This window comes from Mesitornis unicolor, unplaced genomic scaffold (assembly GCF_000695765.1).
Source record: "Mesitornis unicolor isolate BGI_N332 unplaced genomic scaffold, ASM69576v1 scaffold33217, whole genome shotgun sequence".
Taxonomy (NCBI): Eukaryota; Metazoa; Chordata; class Aves; order Mesitornithiformes; family Mesitornithidae; genus Mesitornis; species Mesitornis unicolor.
Window position 1 is genome coordinate 19,281 of NW_010196364.1, and position 17,366 is coordinate 36,646.

Genomic DNA, 17,366 nt, shown 5'->3' on the forward strand with positions numbered 1-17,366 from the left:
TAGCATTTAAACACATCAGTCATTAAAGTTGGTTTTGTTTTTCCCTTGAGCCATTTCATCTGTCTTGCAGAAGATATGAATATTCCTCCTGTTTTGTGATGAGTGGTGCTGAGTACTGCTACCCTCCTTGTCCCAAAGCAGCTGGGTGAAGGTGTTTTGTGGAAAGCTTCCTGAGAGAAACAGGATTGACAGGGCTGCTGCTGCTTTGCCTTTACTGGGAGTGCATCTGCTGCTGCACTCTCCACAGTGTGCAGAGGAAGATGTCCCCCAGAAACTCTGAAGACAGGCTTGGATGCAGCCAGGGGTCTTCCTCTGGGTATGGTTCCTGTTGCAGAAGAGGATTTGAGAGGACGGGGGTAGGAATGGAGCCATTCCTCAATCTCAGTCCCATAGCTGAGGCTTGAGCCTGTGTGCTTCTCATGGTGCTGCAGCAGTCCTGGCTCTGTGCTTCCTGCTGGGTGCTGATGTCAGCCCTGCCACAGCCACGGGTCCAGCGCTCCGAGCAGCCCTTGGTTCTGGGCTGTGTGTGGTGAAAGCGATCACCTAAACAATTCCTCACCTGGCCCCCAGTTGCTATAGGAGGAAGGGGCACTCTGCTTTCTCTTTGAGGCACTGCATGACAGGTAAGGAAATACTCATTGCCTCAAGGATGTAGTAGTGGCTGCCGAATGTTTTAGGTAAAATTAACTTGGTTTACAGAAAGGAGCCTCATACTGTTCCTGAGCTTTTCTCTTGATCCTGCCTAAGCGAACAGGAAGAAAAGAAGCCTTACTTGGGCAAAGCCAGTGCAGCAGCCATGCTGGCCTTGTAACTTCTTACACATCTGGGGGGGGGGGGGGGGGAGAGAGACAGCAAAATGGGGTTGGATCAGCAGGGATCTGCAACTTTCCTTGTTTGAACAGTGCAAGGGATTAGCGACAGCAGTTCCTTAGTGCTCCTGGGGACTGTGCCCTCCATGTCATCCCACCCTACAGTTTGAATGAACAGAACAAGACGCTGTTCTTAAACAGCTCTGCTCCAGACGGCACACAGCGCTCCCAGCACATCAATCACAAGACAGAGCCAGGCTGTTCTCTGGCCTAGGCCTGGCTCCCAGCAAAGGGTGTTTCAGAGTGTACACAGACAGCGAGTTGCAGCAAATTCCTGCAAGTGCACAGTTTCTAACCAAATAATCTGTTGCAACTGTCCACTTGTGGTGGATGCATCCTATGCTGAGCTAACCAGCAGCAGGGTGGGGAGGGGGAGGTTGGGGTGGGGTTTATCCTCCCAGAGTCTGGGAGAGGGGTCACCCTGTGGCCGAGGGATATCGATTAAGGCCTCTGCCAGTGTGGCAGATGCACCCACCCTACTAAAGACCTGAGAAAAACCCAGCAAAGACAGTGCTAAAGTTTCTGGCCCTGGTGGCACCAGGACTGCCTCCTCCCCCTTACAGCTCATGTCTGGGCCACACAGTGGGGGTCAAAGGCGGGAAAGTTGGGGTCCTCAGCCAGTAGGGGATGACACAGCCGTGTATTGACCACAGATCAGATTCGACCAGGGTATAAATGGGGCCCCGTCGGAGGACTCATTCGAGTCGGTCCTCCTCAGCGCAGCGGGTCTGCAGTCAGGGACTCTCCCCTTGAGTTGGGACACCACTTAAGGTAACTTCTCGAGATTGAGAGCCCTCCCTTTTTTGGTGAGTGAGTGAGTGAGTGCACATTTTGGATCGTTTGGCCAGAAACTTAAGAATTCTAAACCCAGCCGTGTCTGGTAATATTCCCAACCAGCATATCGAACCTGTATTTGTTGAATGTCAGTGGGATGTTGTTTTGGTGAATGAAGTTTTGTCTGCTTCATTTCAATTGCAGATTAAAGCTTGTTTGAGTTCATTATCTGTGTGCATGTAGCCATTTTGGTGCGATTTCATGACAGCCAGGCAGTGTCCACATAGCATCCAGCTTGGGGTACGCAGGCCAGGCTGCTACACCTGTTAACAGAAGGGTGCAGGGCATGCCAGATGCTCTCCTGGAGTAACAGAGCAGTGGCACGAAGGGTCCAGGCCATCTCTGCTTGAGTCAGAAACTCCTGGTGGCCTCAGGTAGGGTGGATATGTGTATCCTGTGATAAGGTAATCGTGCTTCTTAAATTAAAGTTTCTTAAGAAAGGGTGGGGTGAGGTGTTCTGCTCTTTTGCTTTTGATATGAAGACCTGCCTGGTTAGGCAACTGGCCAGCAGCAGCAGTGTGGCAAGTTTCCTCTTCTGGCAGAAGCCCTTCTTTGCTGAGGTACGCTTCCGAGAGCTCTTGAGCTCAACTACAGCGTCAACTATGATAACTATACGTTATACTACACTATACATTAACAAATGATCTGCAAAGGGAAAAACCAAGCCAAGCCAAGCCCTTCACTTTGCTTACCATGGGACTGAACGGCCCACAGTCAGCACCTCACCTGGTACCTCTGCATGTGCAGTTACAGAAGGCTGTGGTATGGCTGTGAATCACCTGAGCTGAGACTCCAGTTCAGCTTGGCTGGATCAATGAGCAGAGTCAAATCATTAAATACTTTGTTGTGCATCTGCACCATTATTAGCCACAGTACAGAGCCTTGGGCAGTTCCCGGTGTCACAGGGGGCCTGGGCTCCTGGGCTGAAACCCTCCAGGCAGTTCAGGCCAAGAGTGTGGCACAGCCTGGGCGATGCACTCTGGCTCCCAGAATAACCATGCAGCCTCAGTGACAACTCTGAGGTACCACGGCCACTTTGGAGGACACGAACCAAATGGGCAACTGCCCACTTCCATAGTTCAAACTCTGGAGAGTCAAGGCATTCTGATTTTCCCCTTCCCTTTTCAGTACTGAAAAAACCATGCAAAACAGCCAAAGGAAACACAACCAACCAGTTTTCAGAGAGAGAGCATTCCTACAGAACCAAATAGCTGAAGAGCCACACACCAGTTATAAGTAAGAAATATACCAATTTAATGCAAAATTAAAGCTCTTCTGCTAGTCTTTTATAAACCAATCAATCCTGCTGCAGTATTGGTTATGATGTTATTCTAAACAGGCAAACCCGCCCCCCCCCAAAAAACAACTCCAAACCCCACCAACCCAACCCTCCTGAATGGGCCTAGAGTCCTCACTCAACACAGATCCTCAGAGCTATGTGTATCTTCTGTGTAAACCACCAGCACCAGCCCTTGCTGTCCCATCAAACCCCTGCGACACACACAAGTAAATGACATCACCAGTGCTTTAAAAACAGCTGTATCTCAGTGAACTATTTCAAAACTTAAAGGCCTCCCTCCTCCATACCCAGCTACATTTGTGACTCGGCAAAAAATAGAGGTCTCTGTGTTTGTTTATACCTCAGTTCACCTTTCCGCCTCCACACCTACACCACGGAAAACTGCGAAAACTTTGGCACTGAGGCTACAGCTTCTTTATGCTCTTTTTTAAATGGCTGTGTAAATAACAGCCTTTATTTCTCAGCTGTCACAGCTACCCCTTCTTATAACTCAAATAGTAAATAGTTACATTTGAATGAGCTTCTGAAATTATTTTTATTCTGTTAAATAGAATTCTACAAGAGAAGTGCAGGCAGAGGAGTTTTGCACTGACAGAACTATTCAGATACTTAGAAACAAAGTGAGTTTACCAGTTTGAAAACTGCCCATGTCTTCCTCCACTGGTTAACAATGGCTGAAAGCAATTAAAACTGTGCAACACAGAAGTCTCACTTTGTCCGCTAAAAGCTTATGGAAATGGAATAAATCAGTTCATAAATGCAATCAGCTGCTAAGCTACTGGAAACAAATTTCAAAAATGAAATAATTTTGCCTCCTCCAGACTTCTGCTTTCTGCCACGAGTGGTCAAGGAGCTGCCTTTGGGGGCCTGAAAAGCAAAAGCTTCCACCAATATCTCCAGGGCCAGGATTTTGACCCCGGTTTTTTGATTTTCCCAAGTTTTCTTTAACAGCTGCCAGGACCTTTTGCCACACCTTGGCCTGGCACAGCCACCCTGCAGGAACAGGCTTTGCAGGCAGGAACAGGCTTTGCAGCTGGGACCAACCCTGCCCCTCAGGTACAGCTCCAAGGCTCAGTAGCCCGGCACTGATTGACTTTTAACAGGCCGCAAATATGAAGAGCTTGTCCTGCAGCCCATTTCTCTGGGGAAGGGCTTTTCCTCTTAGTTGTGAACCAGCTCACGCCTCCAAAACAGCATTTTCAAGTCCCTGTATTGTCCTTCACGCTCAATGCAAATCTTCTGACAGGCACCATGACATTTTCTTACAGACTCAACCCCTCATTACAGGAAAAAAAAACCTGTCACACAGTAAACAAAGGCTGTGAGTGAAGTCTACCATGACCTCCCAGAGGCTCAGGGCTTTCATTGCCTCCAGCCAAGACTTAATGCCTGGCAAAGAAAATGTGCTGGAAAAATGATGTGCCTTCTACAATCAGATTTTTCTGGCAGGTACATGCTGTTGTATTAAAACCTGGAGAGACTGACTCAGCCTGGCTCCTGTGGGAGCCGAAGGAATGTGATGAGTAAAGGAGACGGTGGGAATAAGGGGGTGGAGAGAATGGCGGGCAAGAGGAAAAGCCAAAGAAGAGTTGAGCCCTGTGCAGCCTCTAGTGCTGAAGTGCAGAGAGGCTCTGCTGTTAACCTCAGCTTTACAGAAAGCTTATGTACACGTTGCCCACCTCCTTTGGTCTGTTTTTTGCACCGAGGCAGTTCTCCAACATGTCTTTTGTGGGGAGGAAGCTGTCAGTACTGGTGACAAATTGCCCCAGCACATTCCTGCCCGACAGGCAGCATTTTTGCTCCTCCTTGGCAATGCTGTCTAGCAGGACTCCTCGGATGTCCTTGGGCTTCCCTGGCACGCCAAACACGATGAACAAACCCAGGCAATCCTGCCCCACCAGGCAGCAGAACTCGGCCAGCTTCTCAAACCTGCTCATATTTTGGAAGCGCGGCTTCCTGGCAGCAGTCCTCCGGCGTCTCGGCCGGGCCGCCTTCGCCGCGGAGCAGCTCAGCCAGCTGCAAAGCCTGCACGGCAAGCTGAAGCTGGATTTGCTTGTCAGCTCCAGACAGGGTCCAGATCCAGTCCACCCCGAACAGGGAGGACTGCTGCTTGGTCATTTTGCTGGTCGTGATGTGTTCCTCCACTCCTTTTTCCACACAGAAGCTGATGAAGTTGACCAAGAAGATCTCGCTCAGCGTGTTTGTGGCCGGCTGGAATTTGCTCTGAGGATCCACGAAGCCAAGATAGTCCCTCAGCCTTTGAGATGCACGGACCACGCCTTGGCTGAAGACTTCACAGATGAAGAGATTTTCAGCCTTGCTCTCCTGGTCATCCTCATGTGAGACCTTCTGGCCCATGTTCTGTGCAGGAGGAGGTTGTTTCCACATACAGATCACCTCGGGAAGTCCCGTCCCTTTTCAGCGAAGGCTCTGTGGGTGCTGGGCTCAGCCAGACCTATTTGGTGTGCAGACGGTCACCTGCCATCTTCCAGACGAAGGCCATGGCAGCGGCAGAGCCGAGCACTGTGAGCAGGCTGCTGTCCCGCAGGTCAGATGGGCTTTCTCCTGGGTGTGTTTCTCCACAGTTGGCTGAGCAGCGACCAGCCCAACAGGCCCAGTAACTTTCACACCTACCACGTTCATTGGTGCTCATTTTCCTTATTGTTAATTCCGGCACCATTTCTTTAGCTGATGCTATCGCGTTCCAGTCTGATCTTATCTCCTCTGATCTCCTTTCCAGGACTATTACAGAGAAGCCACTTTATTGGCACTGGGTGTTTTCCAGAGATGAAACAACCCTGTTCTTGTAATCCCCCAGAGAAGGCTGCACATCCAAAACGAAGACCTTCTACAGGGTGCTTGAAATGACAGTCAGTCATCTGTTCTGATGGGCTGTTTGTCTGTAGCCAAATATCCACTGCTGCTGCACAGCAATGCACAGGGAAGCTTGAACAGTCAATGCACCACCATGCACGACTACCAAATACAGCTACAAGCAAGCTTCCTAACCTTAAAAAAGTCCAGTCTCTGTAGCTGTGAAAGCCAGAATGTACACTACTGCTGCAAATCCTGTTCACCTCTGGCTGTTAGTGGTGCCAAAGGTCTCTTCGTCAGTCCAGGATCTCACCATCAGTCCAAAGATACAGGCTCTGTACTGCCAAATGATGCTCTTACTCCTCCTCCTTTTCATTTGAATGAGTGAAAAAAGCACTGAGTCTCTCTTTGTCCTCTTTTCTCTCATTGCTCAAAACTTCTTAATTTGGTTTCTGTCTCCTTTTGCCTACAGTCGTTCACGTGCTCCTGCCACTCTCAGGGAAACACCTTCTCAGGTGCATGGGCTGGTCAGTCCCGCTGCTGCCCTTGGGTCCCTCTCTAAGAAACACATCATGTCCTACATACATGTTGGTTCTTCCATGGGTCTTCAAGTGCATCACGGGCCCATCTCCATTCCTCTGTGACCCTCTCATGGTTACGATCAGGAGCAGGGCGCTGCTGCTTCTCCTGTTACCTCTGACTGGAAGCAAAATGTATTAAGCGTTCACAACAACAAAGCAGTGCAAGGCATAAAAAAGCATGCAGGTAGGGTAAGTACAACTTCTAAGGGGAAAGCCAGGAAGCAACACCACCTATGGACGGGAAGCAGAAGAATCATTCCAGAGGTTATTCTGGATTACTTCTCCATTCTTAAGCATTTATGTAATTTGAGAAAACAAAAAAGCTGGCTTTAGTCTCCATGAGCTCTCGACTGATCCACATCTATCTTTTCCTCATCGCTGTAAACAGACACCAAATGTTTATTATACCCTAGGTTTCAAAGTGCCTATCCTCAGTGTTCTCACCCAAATGTTCTGGTGAACAAAAGGCACAGAGATGAAGGTCACAAAATAGGGGCTCTGCATTCTCTGGTCCATTATCTGGGCTAAGCTGGGCAAAACACTGATCACCATTTGTACCTGCATCCCATCAACAAAATGTAGTTTGGGGAAGCTCAACTCCTGTTGGCAAAGTAGGTGCAGCTCCTGTGACTGCTGAGGGCCTGGGGATGGAGACAACCCTGGGAAACAGAGAGATGGCTGCCCCTTACAGTGAGAAGGGCCAGAGCTGGTCCTTCCTTTGGCACCCTGCAAGGACTCACTGAGGAGCACACACTGAGCAACAGGAGAGCTCCTTCTCCTCACACCACACCAAACAACCCAGGTTGGTTCAAATTGGGATCACAGAAATAAGTAAAAAGACTTGTGGTACTTGATTTCTCAGCTGTTAGCTGAGTCTTTCTGCAGGCACCATCAACAAAGGAGTCCACAAAAAACATGTGATTTTGCCCCTTCTCCCTCCTTTAAGTAGAACGAAACAAGCTTCCTAGGAAAATAAAAAGGAAAAAAAGAGGACATATTAATAAGGAACCAGCTTCCAGAAACAGTTGGCATTTTCCACAGACTTTATTGGATTTTACATGGCAATACACAGTAGTTACGCTGCCCTCTTCAAACGTACAAATTAAAATACTCCAGCGGTATCACTGGTGTGCACATGCGCACATAAACTTCCCGACTTTACCACTTGCTTTCACATTCCACCCCCACAAAATAACCAAGGTTCAGATGACAGCCAGCTTCGAAGGGACGACCCGGTTTCCAACCGGTGAACGCAGGAAAAGGGTTGTTCGGAGAGAATGCCACTTACAACCAGACTTAAGATGAACCATCTGCTGCTGCTGCTGCTGATGCACTTGCTAATAGCACTGGACTGAAGAGTATCTGTTTGTGCCTACTTCAGCATGCAGTAATGTGTCACCAGCCCCTTTTTGTCCCCAGTCATTATGTTCACTAGCCCGCGTCTAGTGAGGGCGAGTCTAGAGAACACTTTTGCTCAGATGCATCATGTGCTTCCCGTTGCTTCTGCAGCATTTGGGAGAGCAGGGTCTCAAGCCCAACTTACATGGAAGTAATAACCATATTGCAGAGTATTCACAGAAAGCGAGCTCTGAATTCCCATCCCAAGCATCTGCACCCCAAAGCTGACGGCAGGCGTTACACAATGTGGTATTTTTGCTCGAGTAAAATGGCTCGAACACCCCCAAGACTGCAGAGGAAGAAACAACAGACGGCAAATTATTTGCGGACATTACTTAGTCAGGAATTCTGAATAAAGCATCAGTTGTCATCTGTTTGTAGACAAATGGTAAGCAGCACAAACTATTGTATGTATACATTATGGATTGTTTGCCTGGCTTGTTGCTAAAGAGGAAATGGCAGGGCTTTATACTATGTATAACACAAGTGGCCCACATTACATTTTTCATCTTGGTACATAAATAGCAGCCTACACTGCACATCTTACAAAGAACCAGGCTGGCAATAGCATATCAGGTTAAAACAATATCATGCTAGAATGTGTCTCCAATCTACGCCAACATCTGATGGGAGCTCCCTGGAAGCCCCTGCAAGAACCTTTCTCCCTTCCCCAACTTCGGTAGCAGCGTTTCAGAAACGCCCACAAAGTCAGCGCAAATCCAACGTCCCTCGCACCGCCCCAGCAACGTCTCAAACAGTCTCACTTCCAGCGAGGAGAGCGGCGAAACGGGTGACAAACGCTTGGCAAAGCAACACACCACCGCAAGGAACAAGGCCAGCTGAATGGTTTTTGCCTTTACAGAGCAAAGAAGCTTCATGCCATTGTGCTAAAATACATGCAACGTTCAACACCACACAAACGACCACTGTGGTAAACAGTGTTACTTGTTTTGGATGGCTTTTGGCTAGGACACCTCGCAATACCGGAAGTCTGACAAAAGACTTCCACTGGCTAGGTAGGATTTTTAAAATCTGACGATCTTCAAAAGCTCTGAGGAGCTCCGCTTTAAAGAGATAAAATGATGAGCAACATGTTTGATATTTGAATTTGGGAGGAAAAGTCCCACCTTAGGTTTAATATTATGAAATAATGTATTTCCTATACATTTCTCTATATAACTTTAACACCATCTTTACGTTAGTCACAGCACAGAAACATCCCTTCCATACGCAGGGAGTACTCTCAACTTTACGTCACAGAAGCGTTAATGACCTTGCTTGAATGCTGCAATTACTGCCGCTGGGAACGAGAAAGGTGACATGGTAAAACGTGCAGTTTCCCTAAGAGTCACTGCTAGAAGAAACATGCTTTCTAATTGCTTCATCCCAAATGGAAGATCGTTAAACTGTGCACTTAGTAAAAAGCACGGAAAGCAAACAGTTCCAAAGGTCAGCCTGCCTTTTCCAGTAACCAGCTGGTATGCAAACTGGGATAATCCTTTTATAACCCTCTCCCCTTCCCCCACACCTTGAACTTTCCACCACTCTACCACACAAAATTTGTTACTTTTATATGTACTTCATATACTTTTTTCTCTTTTTCTTTTTTTTTTTTTTTTTACAAAACCGTATAAAAATAAGGGCAACAGTCAAGAGCTACTGAGGAGTTTACACAGGGCGTGGATGACTAAAATCCTACATTGGATACCATCGGAAGGGCAAAACTGGTATTTGTGCTGAACAAATGCACTTGAAAAAGAGCAGTAACATCTTTTTTCAGCTGAGAGCCTAGAGGAAGCTGATGCACAATATCTACAGACACAATACTTCTACCTAACATCATCTGTTATTTTGAAACAGTATAAAGGATTATCTGAGGCCGTGAATAAGCAAAAGGAGCACTGATACCATGGAAATTTAAATGCAACACTCTGAAACGTATCACCAGTTTGTACATTAAATATAGTAAAAACAATTACCATTCACCAGTGTCTGAGTATTTCTTATGGCAACTTTAGAGTCGGCACCCTTTCTCCCCCCCTCCTTTTTTTAAAAATCCTCCACCCTCCAATATTACTTCTAGCAAACAGAAGCAAGAGCAATGTAATGTACACGATCTGCTGTCCGTCACGTGTGATGACGACGTTTCTTGCACATAGGAAAGTGAGCCTTTGTCAGTGCCTGGTGGTTACCATCACACGTTGGAGTCCTCATCTGTTATACTGGTGCTAGGAGAGCGAGTCGCAAAGTCTTTAAACATTTCGTCTTCTTTCAACATGTGCTAGAAAGGAAAGGAGGGAAGAGGCAAGGTTCAGGCCCTCACAACTAAAATCAAGCCCCAGGGATGTTCCAGTTGGGTGCCCAGCAAACACCGCTGTCCCCCGCTCGCCAGCCACCGCTTCCTTCTGCTGAGGACATTTTTCAGCCACGCTGGTTCCTGACCAGCTCTCGGCTCAATCCCCTTTCTGCTGGTCCAAATGCCTGGGGGAGCACAGGCTGGGGCTGGGTTTCCACCAGAAAATGCACCATGACCATTAGCTGGCAACCCACTGCCCAAGGCTAACCAGCCAGCTTAGAGCTGGGTCCTCTGCCTTCACTGAGGGGTGGAGAGTCAGCAAAGAGGGCTGGTGGCCATGGGCCACCACTGCCAGCCAGGGGAGCCTCCTGACCAGGATGGGTGGGTATCTTCCTCAACCACTAATCTTTCTTTTGCCCTCTGTTCCTGTACAAAAAGGACCTCATCTGAGCCCTAGTTCTGATAAGGGTTCACAATACCCATAATTTGCATAGTATTTGACATTCTGCAGGCCTCAGAGACCAGTGGTGCTTCACTCCATCCAGACTATCTCTTGGTATGCACTGAAATCAACTGAAGCAATTGCCTTCAAATCTACAAAACTCAGCTGCTTGACAGAGCCAGGAATAGTGAAGAAAAGTTGTACTTTGTGTGTTTCTGTTAAATAGTGGTGCTAAGGTGTAACTACCAAGGGGTTTATACCATCTTACAGAGACAGAGATGTTATTCCACAGACCCCACTTTTAAGCCTTACTGTCAAGTTGTTGATGCCTTCAGAAAACGCTCCTATTTGCCTCACTGTCCCTTCTGAATCTTCCATCTACAAAAAAACAGATAATGAATAATAAATCCATCACATGCAATGACAGAGTGGCAATTAAGTGCAGCATATACTGCTTGATAACACCATGCATAGTCAGAGCAAAGGAGGTGCGTGCTCTGTTAGGAGAGGAAAGGACAGTTATGCCAGAGTAGGTCCTAAAGGCACAGCATTCACAGCTTGAACCTTCTTGGCCTGAGAAATGCATTTGTTAGTAACGCTGCGGGACTGCCAGAAGTCAGGACCTTCACAGGCCAAAGCCAAGGGAAGGTTTCCCTGGGAAAAGGAAGGATTTCCACCAAACCTGACAGCACAGTCAAGGGCTCCAAACTGCTAGAACTGCCTTACCTGCTCCAGCCTGTCCAAATCATCGTCGTCATACACTCGCATATCCAGGCCAGACTTAAAACCCTTCTTCGATCCACTTCCAGACGCCCGTCCCAGCTCCATAGGACACACATACTCCTCCACATCATCTTGCTTCTTCTTCCTCAGGCTCCCAAAATTGCTGAAGGCAAGTTTCTTTGGCTGACAAGTGAAGAGAAGATTGACAAGAAGTTAGGGAGTCAGCAAAGAATTAACAGATCTCTGACTCTTGCATTTGGTGTTCAATGTAAAAAGATGAGGAAGGGTCAAAACCCCACTGCTCTTCTAACAAAGATCATCTGAAGAGCTGTATTTCACAACAGTTACATCCAAAAGAATGTGTCCACTTAGTCCACCATTATTAAGACACTACCATTTAAAGGATCCCAAATGAGATCACAGTCCCACTGCATTAAACGATGAGCATATAAACAGGAAGAGACAGCCTCCATCCCAAACTTCTTATAGTACAGACAGAAGGACAACACAGGAGCGCTACCTCTTGTCTGCACATATGAGAGGCTGAGACATGATGCGTGCATGGTAGACACAAGTGTCAAACCCAGATCTGCTGAGTCCAGCTCCTGTGTTTCTTACATTAGCAGGCAGCCCCTTTTCTCACACCTTTCCGAACTGCCCTTCAATTATAGGTAAAACAAGCACACTGGAGACCTGAATGTCTGCCTGGAAGCTCATGCACTGACCCAGAACAAGCGACCTACCTTTACTTTGGCAGTTGCTGTTAAGAGGACATAGTCTGGGGACTCCATGGCTTCGCGTTTCTGCTGCTGGGCCTCCTGCCCAATGAGGAGGTTGAAATGAGTCGCCAAGTGCCGTCTCAGTAGCGTCTTGTTTGGTGGGATGTTCAGCAACTGTGCCATGGTTTCTACATTGAATCGAGGCTCCAAAACCTATTAATCAAACCACAGAGAACCCAGCTGAAGCCAGTACTGTCTGATGAGGCCTCAACAGGCAAACCTATCTCAGTCACTTCCTAAGTTGCTTTGGGGTTTTTGTTTGTATTTTAGAGGAAATACGCAACAAAGAGGGAGAAAAGAGAGTTAACTAGTTAAAGGATTCATTAAACACTACCTGCAGGCTTTCCTTCTCGAGTTACAAATAGAAACAAATTTGCAGGCAAGAAGAAAGGAACAGATAAATCCACTCTTAACTCATGGAATGTGTGAAGCTGCCACAAAATATTTACCCATTGTTCTCTTTAATTCTAGAAAATGTAGCCAGAGGAATGATGGAAAAAAATGGACATAAAATGTTTTGAGAGCAGGGATATATCTCTTAACCACCACAACAAACTTCTGCAAGTAGAAGTCTCTTGCTTGGACTATCTGATGGTAGAGCAATTAAAAACAATCCTGGTTTGACACTGAAATCACAAATTTTACAAAAGTAACAAGCCTTCCTCACAAAATAAAAATATATCCAGGTCTAGGAAGGAAGACAGTCGCTGTTTAACAGCATGATAGCAGCGTACAGCATGATAGAACAGGAAGTGGAGAATGCCATACCTAAAGTAAATTGAGTGGAATACTGATAATCAAATCCATTGCTGCCCACAGTAATTCTGTCCAAGACATTAATGTCCTTTAAACTATAGGGCAATACATTTTGATAGGGGTTTATTATTAATCAGACTAAGAAGATGAGGTGTGTACAGCAAAGATAATGTCAGAACTTTGCTCTAGTGATTCTCAGCCACGTTGGTTTTTTTTAATAAAATGGTATAAGCCAGACTAAAGCCTTACCATCAGGCCCCCATGCACGCCGCTCCCCCGCAGATTAGGAGCATATTCTGCCAGATCGACGGAGCGTAACCACTCCATGACACGATGATTGGTCCACTGGGTGACCTCAGAAGGTGTCACGTTATTCTGGGAACAGGAGGAACAGGAGGTTAAGGAGAATTCCCAACTCAGCTGTCCCAGTCCCAGTCTTACTGAAACAAACCTCCTCTGCCCTTAATGAATGCAAGCTCACTTCGCACTTGAGAAAAACCCCCCCTTTTTGGATTGCTATCTTGCAGCAATACCAGCATGGAGACGAGTCTGAACAGTGGGCAGGTCTGCATTATGCCTCGTGCCTTTTGGTTATCCTGCTATGCACTAAGACTACTTGCAATTTCTACCAGTATAACTGAAAATCTATCTAGCTCCATGAGCCACTGTGCTTTTCTTGCAGATATACACTGTGGATCTAAATCCAAGAGCCTGAGTTGCTTCATCATTCACTGCCCCATCCAGCATATCCTGCTTCCAAAACAAACTGATTGCAGTCTCTCATCTGGTAACAAGGCCAAACTCCTTTTACACAGTAAATTTTGACACAGTCATCTATTTTCCAGAGAGTTACACGAGACTCATGGCAGCAGTGGGCTGAGTTCAAGAAGATTTATGTTCCAGACAGCACATGAGAGACTAAACCAAAACAGTCAGCTGTTGGCTAGGAAGAGAGGCAGGAGATCTGGCAAGGGGACTTTAGTCTGGGGCCATGACAGGTGGAGGAGGGAAAGTGATGTTTCAAGTAGTAATGGCAGAGCAAAGAACAACATAAGAAAAAGGAAACAAAAAATGAAACAGAATGAAATAGGAAGAAGAAGAGGGAAGAGCAGGAATAATCAGAAACACCAGGGAAAAACCCTGTAACATTCCTCTTCCGAGTTTCATCTTAAAGCAGTACCTCATCAGACGGCCTCCTGCGCAGACAGTTTGGCTCGAAGTTATTTATTCTCAAAACTTGAATGGCTCTTTTGATGCTGAGGTGGTGGAGGACGCTGACAACTTTCAAGGACAGCAAGTCATCCTGTTGAAGAGGAAGGGGGAGTTAATAAACAAACTTGCTTACTGGTGGAACAAACACCTGACTGGAGGAGACTGCTTCAGACCTTGGGTTAAAATGGCACATCTTAAACACTCTAGGGTAAGATTTTAATACATGAGGCAAAATTAACATCAAGTCATCTGTCCGAAAAGAAAAGCTTCTTGTGTTGCTCTGTACTTGCTCCTGGGTGATGTTCTTCACATAGGGTACAGAGCTTAGTACAAGAAACTTGGGGTAACGAGGAGGGGAGAGGGTGAGATGACACATCCTCAGCAATCTGATTAGAGACTGGACAGCTTCCCAAACGCAGTGCATTAGATTCACCTAGTATTTGCATTTAATCTTGACAAAAGTTTTAATACAACAAACGTCCAGCTAAAATTTAACTGAAAACAATAAATTACCCTGAAAATGGAGGCATTCTGTATGGTTAGAATGAAGAAAAGAGAGGGAAGAAGAAAAATATGAAGGTGTGTCAGGTTGATCTCCCACAACTGCAAATGATAAATGCTTTTTAAAATGCTTGTGACAAGCAACGGAATGATGTAAAGGGTGACCATACCCAGGCTGAAGAGAGGCTCACCATAAGTCTCATTGGCCCCAGCTCACCATCACTGTGTAGCTCCTACCTTGCACAGGCACCCGCTATGATTTAAGGGAAGGAGGGCAGGTTGGCCAGGACTGTCAATTTCCCCTCACACATGCCAGGGACACATGAGCAGCAAAAGAAAGAAACTACCTTCTATTTTTATATTAATGTCTGAACTAAAAAAAACTAAAGAAAACAAGCACAAAAGCACACTACATAAGCAGGACATTTGACCAAAGTCCATTTAACAGCAGAGTCATGCCAGGTAGTCAAGGAAGGTCAGTCCTGGGCAGCAGCTGCACTTCCTCAGCAGCTCTGCACTTGTCTTACAGGAGGAGACTTAGACCAACCCTAGGCTCCCTGCTGGTGCTAATGTAAAGACTATACAAAATACATGCAAGTGTGGCATAAAAAGGTTACTTCTACTCTGCCCAAGGCATGGCTCATCAGAGAACAGCACTGTGATTGATACATTCTTTGTCATACAGAAGGAAATAACATTGGTGATGGTCAGTTTGCTTTGTGTCTCAAGAGAAGAACAAAAGGTCTTATCTCATCTTACCTGAGAACGTACAAAAAGGAAACCTGCTGGGTTGGCTTCACCTGACCAGCAGTAAAGTGAGGAGCTGATGCTGGTGCTAAGCGTTTTGAAAGACATTACGCAAAAGCTTTTAAATGTAACCTGTTTTGAAACAAGCTGGTTCTTAAAACTGCAATTTTCTTGAAAAGAAACGGCCTGGGTTCTCTTCACCTAAGCATGCACACGAATGTGGATGTGAAGGTAAGCAGACTGAAGGTTTGCTCACTGAAGAAAAAAGGAGGTGTGTGGTAAGGCACAGCAGCTTGTGCTGTGGGATGCAAAAAAGGCTGCTGTTGCTGGTGGATTAACCCAATGGGATTAGGAGGAAGACAGAAGGTGGATGGAGAGGTTGAAGGGTGTTAAGTGAATTTAATATCTATGCAGTCACAACAACAGGCACAGTGAAAGCAGGTCTCTCTGGTCTCACCTGATCTTCAGTAAGCTATCTGGAGGTATACCAGCATGCACTGAAGTGGGGAGAAACATGAAAGATCATGAAAAAAATGTCAGGAAAAGAAAAGAAAAGCCATTTACTCACCACACTCATGTAATGGAGCATTCGACCGTCCACCTTTCCTTCATCAAACTGGGTCTTATACTGGGGGAGGCCAATGTCATCCAGCCACCCTAAGGCAGAGGCAGACACTCACATTAGTGTGGCAGCCAAATCACCCAGCACCAGTTACTCTTATTCCTACTCTTTGAGCCCCATATTAGCCATGATTAGGCGACCCTATCAAAAGTTGCTGCTTCAGGATGTAATAAAATCTTACTGGTAACCCAGTGGTAATCCAGTTTTCCATGATTGTTTTCCTCTTCAGACCCAAGTGCCTGCAGAGCAAGCTGTAGCTTCTTCCGATGCAATGGGTGCTTTATTCCAAGCTCCTGTGAAAGTAAGGAAAGCAGCAAAGCTAGAGACAATACTGTATTTTATTTCTCCTTCTCTTCAATTCCATATGGTTTCAGAGAGTCACACTGTACACAGCACTTGCTGGTGACCTGGCAGGTGTATTCTGTATTTTCTGAATATCAGCATCATTTTAGCACTTGTTCAGCACTATGGAAAGACTTGCTCACTGTGATGGATTAACTTCAAAATGTAGTGGATTCCAAACTGTATGAAAATGTCAGCCACAGTATTCTCATGCCATGTTAAAAAAGCCCAACAATATAAAACATGTTAGCATTCAGAAAAGGACTAGATGGGATTACTTCCTTTCCTCCCACTTAGGCAGGTAAGGTTAAATGAATTATTTAGTTAAGAACATATGAAGGTCCTAGGAATTACTGAAATGTATTAATACTTCCAAATGCATAACACCTTTCTCAGTTTAGCTGCATATGCAGCCATTCTGGGATCTCTTCAATCCCATATACACTTTCACCAGTCCTTGTCAGTTAGTGTTACCTCTGATAACATTATTACTAGCCACTACGTCCATATCACATTTTACTTATTCTGGTTGTAGTGTAACTGCAAACTTGAATTAGCTCACTCCCTCACTGAGAAAACAGGGTTACTATTTGGTGAGGATAGTAATTTTCAAAAGCTGAAAATTCAAGTGTTAGCAAAAGACTGTGGACTCAAAGTACAGATTGAATCATCTTTTAAAATGTTTTTAGTTTTAGAAAGCAACATGAAAACAATTTGAGACAAAAGGATTGATCACTCTTATGTATAGCAAATCCTCATTCCTCTTTGTGTAAAATGGGCAGAAAATACAGTCAGACCAAAACAGCAGTGTTTTACATTACCATACACTGTACCACACACAAGTGCTAATTAATCTACAAACCCATATGATAATGAGGCACTGTTGTGTGCTATTTTTAAAGTGGCATAGCTGATTGCTATGTCCATGGATAATGAAGTTAAATAATGTATTTGTAATTATTAGTTTCATTACAGAGCATTACATTTCTACAAAACTTCAACTAAAAAGAAACAGATTTGGTATCAATGCAGACAACAAAATTTAAAAAAATTTTTTTTTTATTATACTTTTTTTTTTACTGGATGTACCTTACAGACATGATTTACATGCACAATAACAGCAATGTTTTGTATGTCTCATTGAAAGCAG

At 45.6% G+C, this 17,366-nt stretch overlaps 2 protein-coding genes across 2 annotated transcripts in view; both read right to left on the minus strand.

Annotated features, from left to right (window-relative positions):
• Window positions 1–4,652: 4,652 nt before the first annotated feature.
• REP15 (RAB15 effector protein) lies at window positions 4,653–5,391 on the minus strand. Its single transcript, XM_010188448.1, is given in 2 exon segments — window positions 4,653–4,950; window positions 4,952–5,391. Coding segments are annotated over 2 exon segments (738 nt in total).
• Window positions 5,392–9,545: 4,154 nt separating this feature from the next.
• Window positions 9,546–17,366, minus strand: part of PPFIBP1 (PTPRF interacting protein, binding protein 1 (liprin beta 1)) — a 39,734-nt gene continuing 31,913 nt past the window's right edge. Inside the window, exons 18-25 of the mRNA XM_010188449.1 lie at window positions 16,056–16,167; window positions 15,821–15,909; window positions 13,973–14,095; window positions 13,042–13,167; window positions 12,001–12,189; window positions 11,261–11,440; window positions 10,847–10,912; window positions 9,546–10,077 (exon numbers count right to left, since the gene is read on the minus strand). Of these exons, the coding sequence (XP_010186751.1) occupies window positions 9,991–10,077; window positions 10,847–10,912; window positions 11,261–11,440; window positions 12,001–12,189; window positions 13,042–13,167; window positions 13,973–14,095; window positions 15,821–15,909; window positions 16,056–16,167 (972 nt within the window). The 3' untranslated portion in view covers window positions 9,546–9,990. The remainder of the gene's footprint in view (window positions 10,078–10,846; window positions 10,913–11,260; window positions 11,441–12,000; window positions 12,190–13,041; window positions 13,168–13,972; window positions 14,096–15,820; window positions 15,910–16,055; window positions 16,168–17,366) is intronic.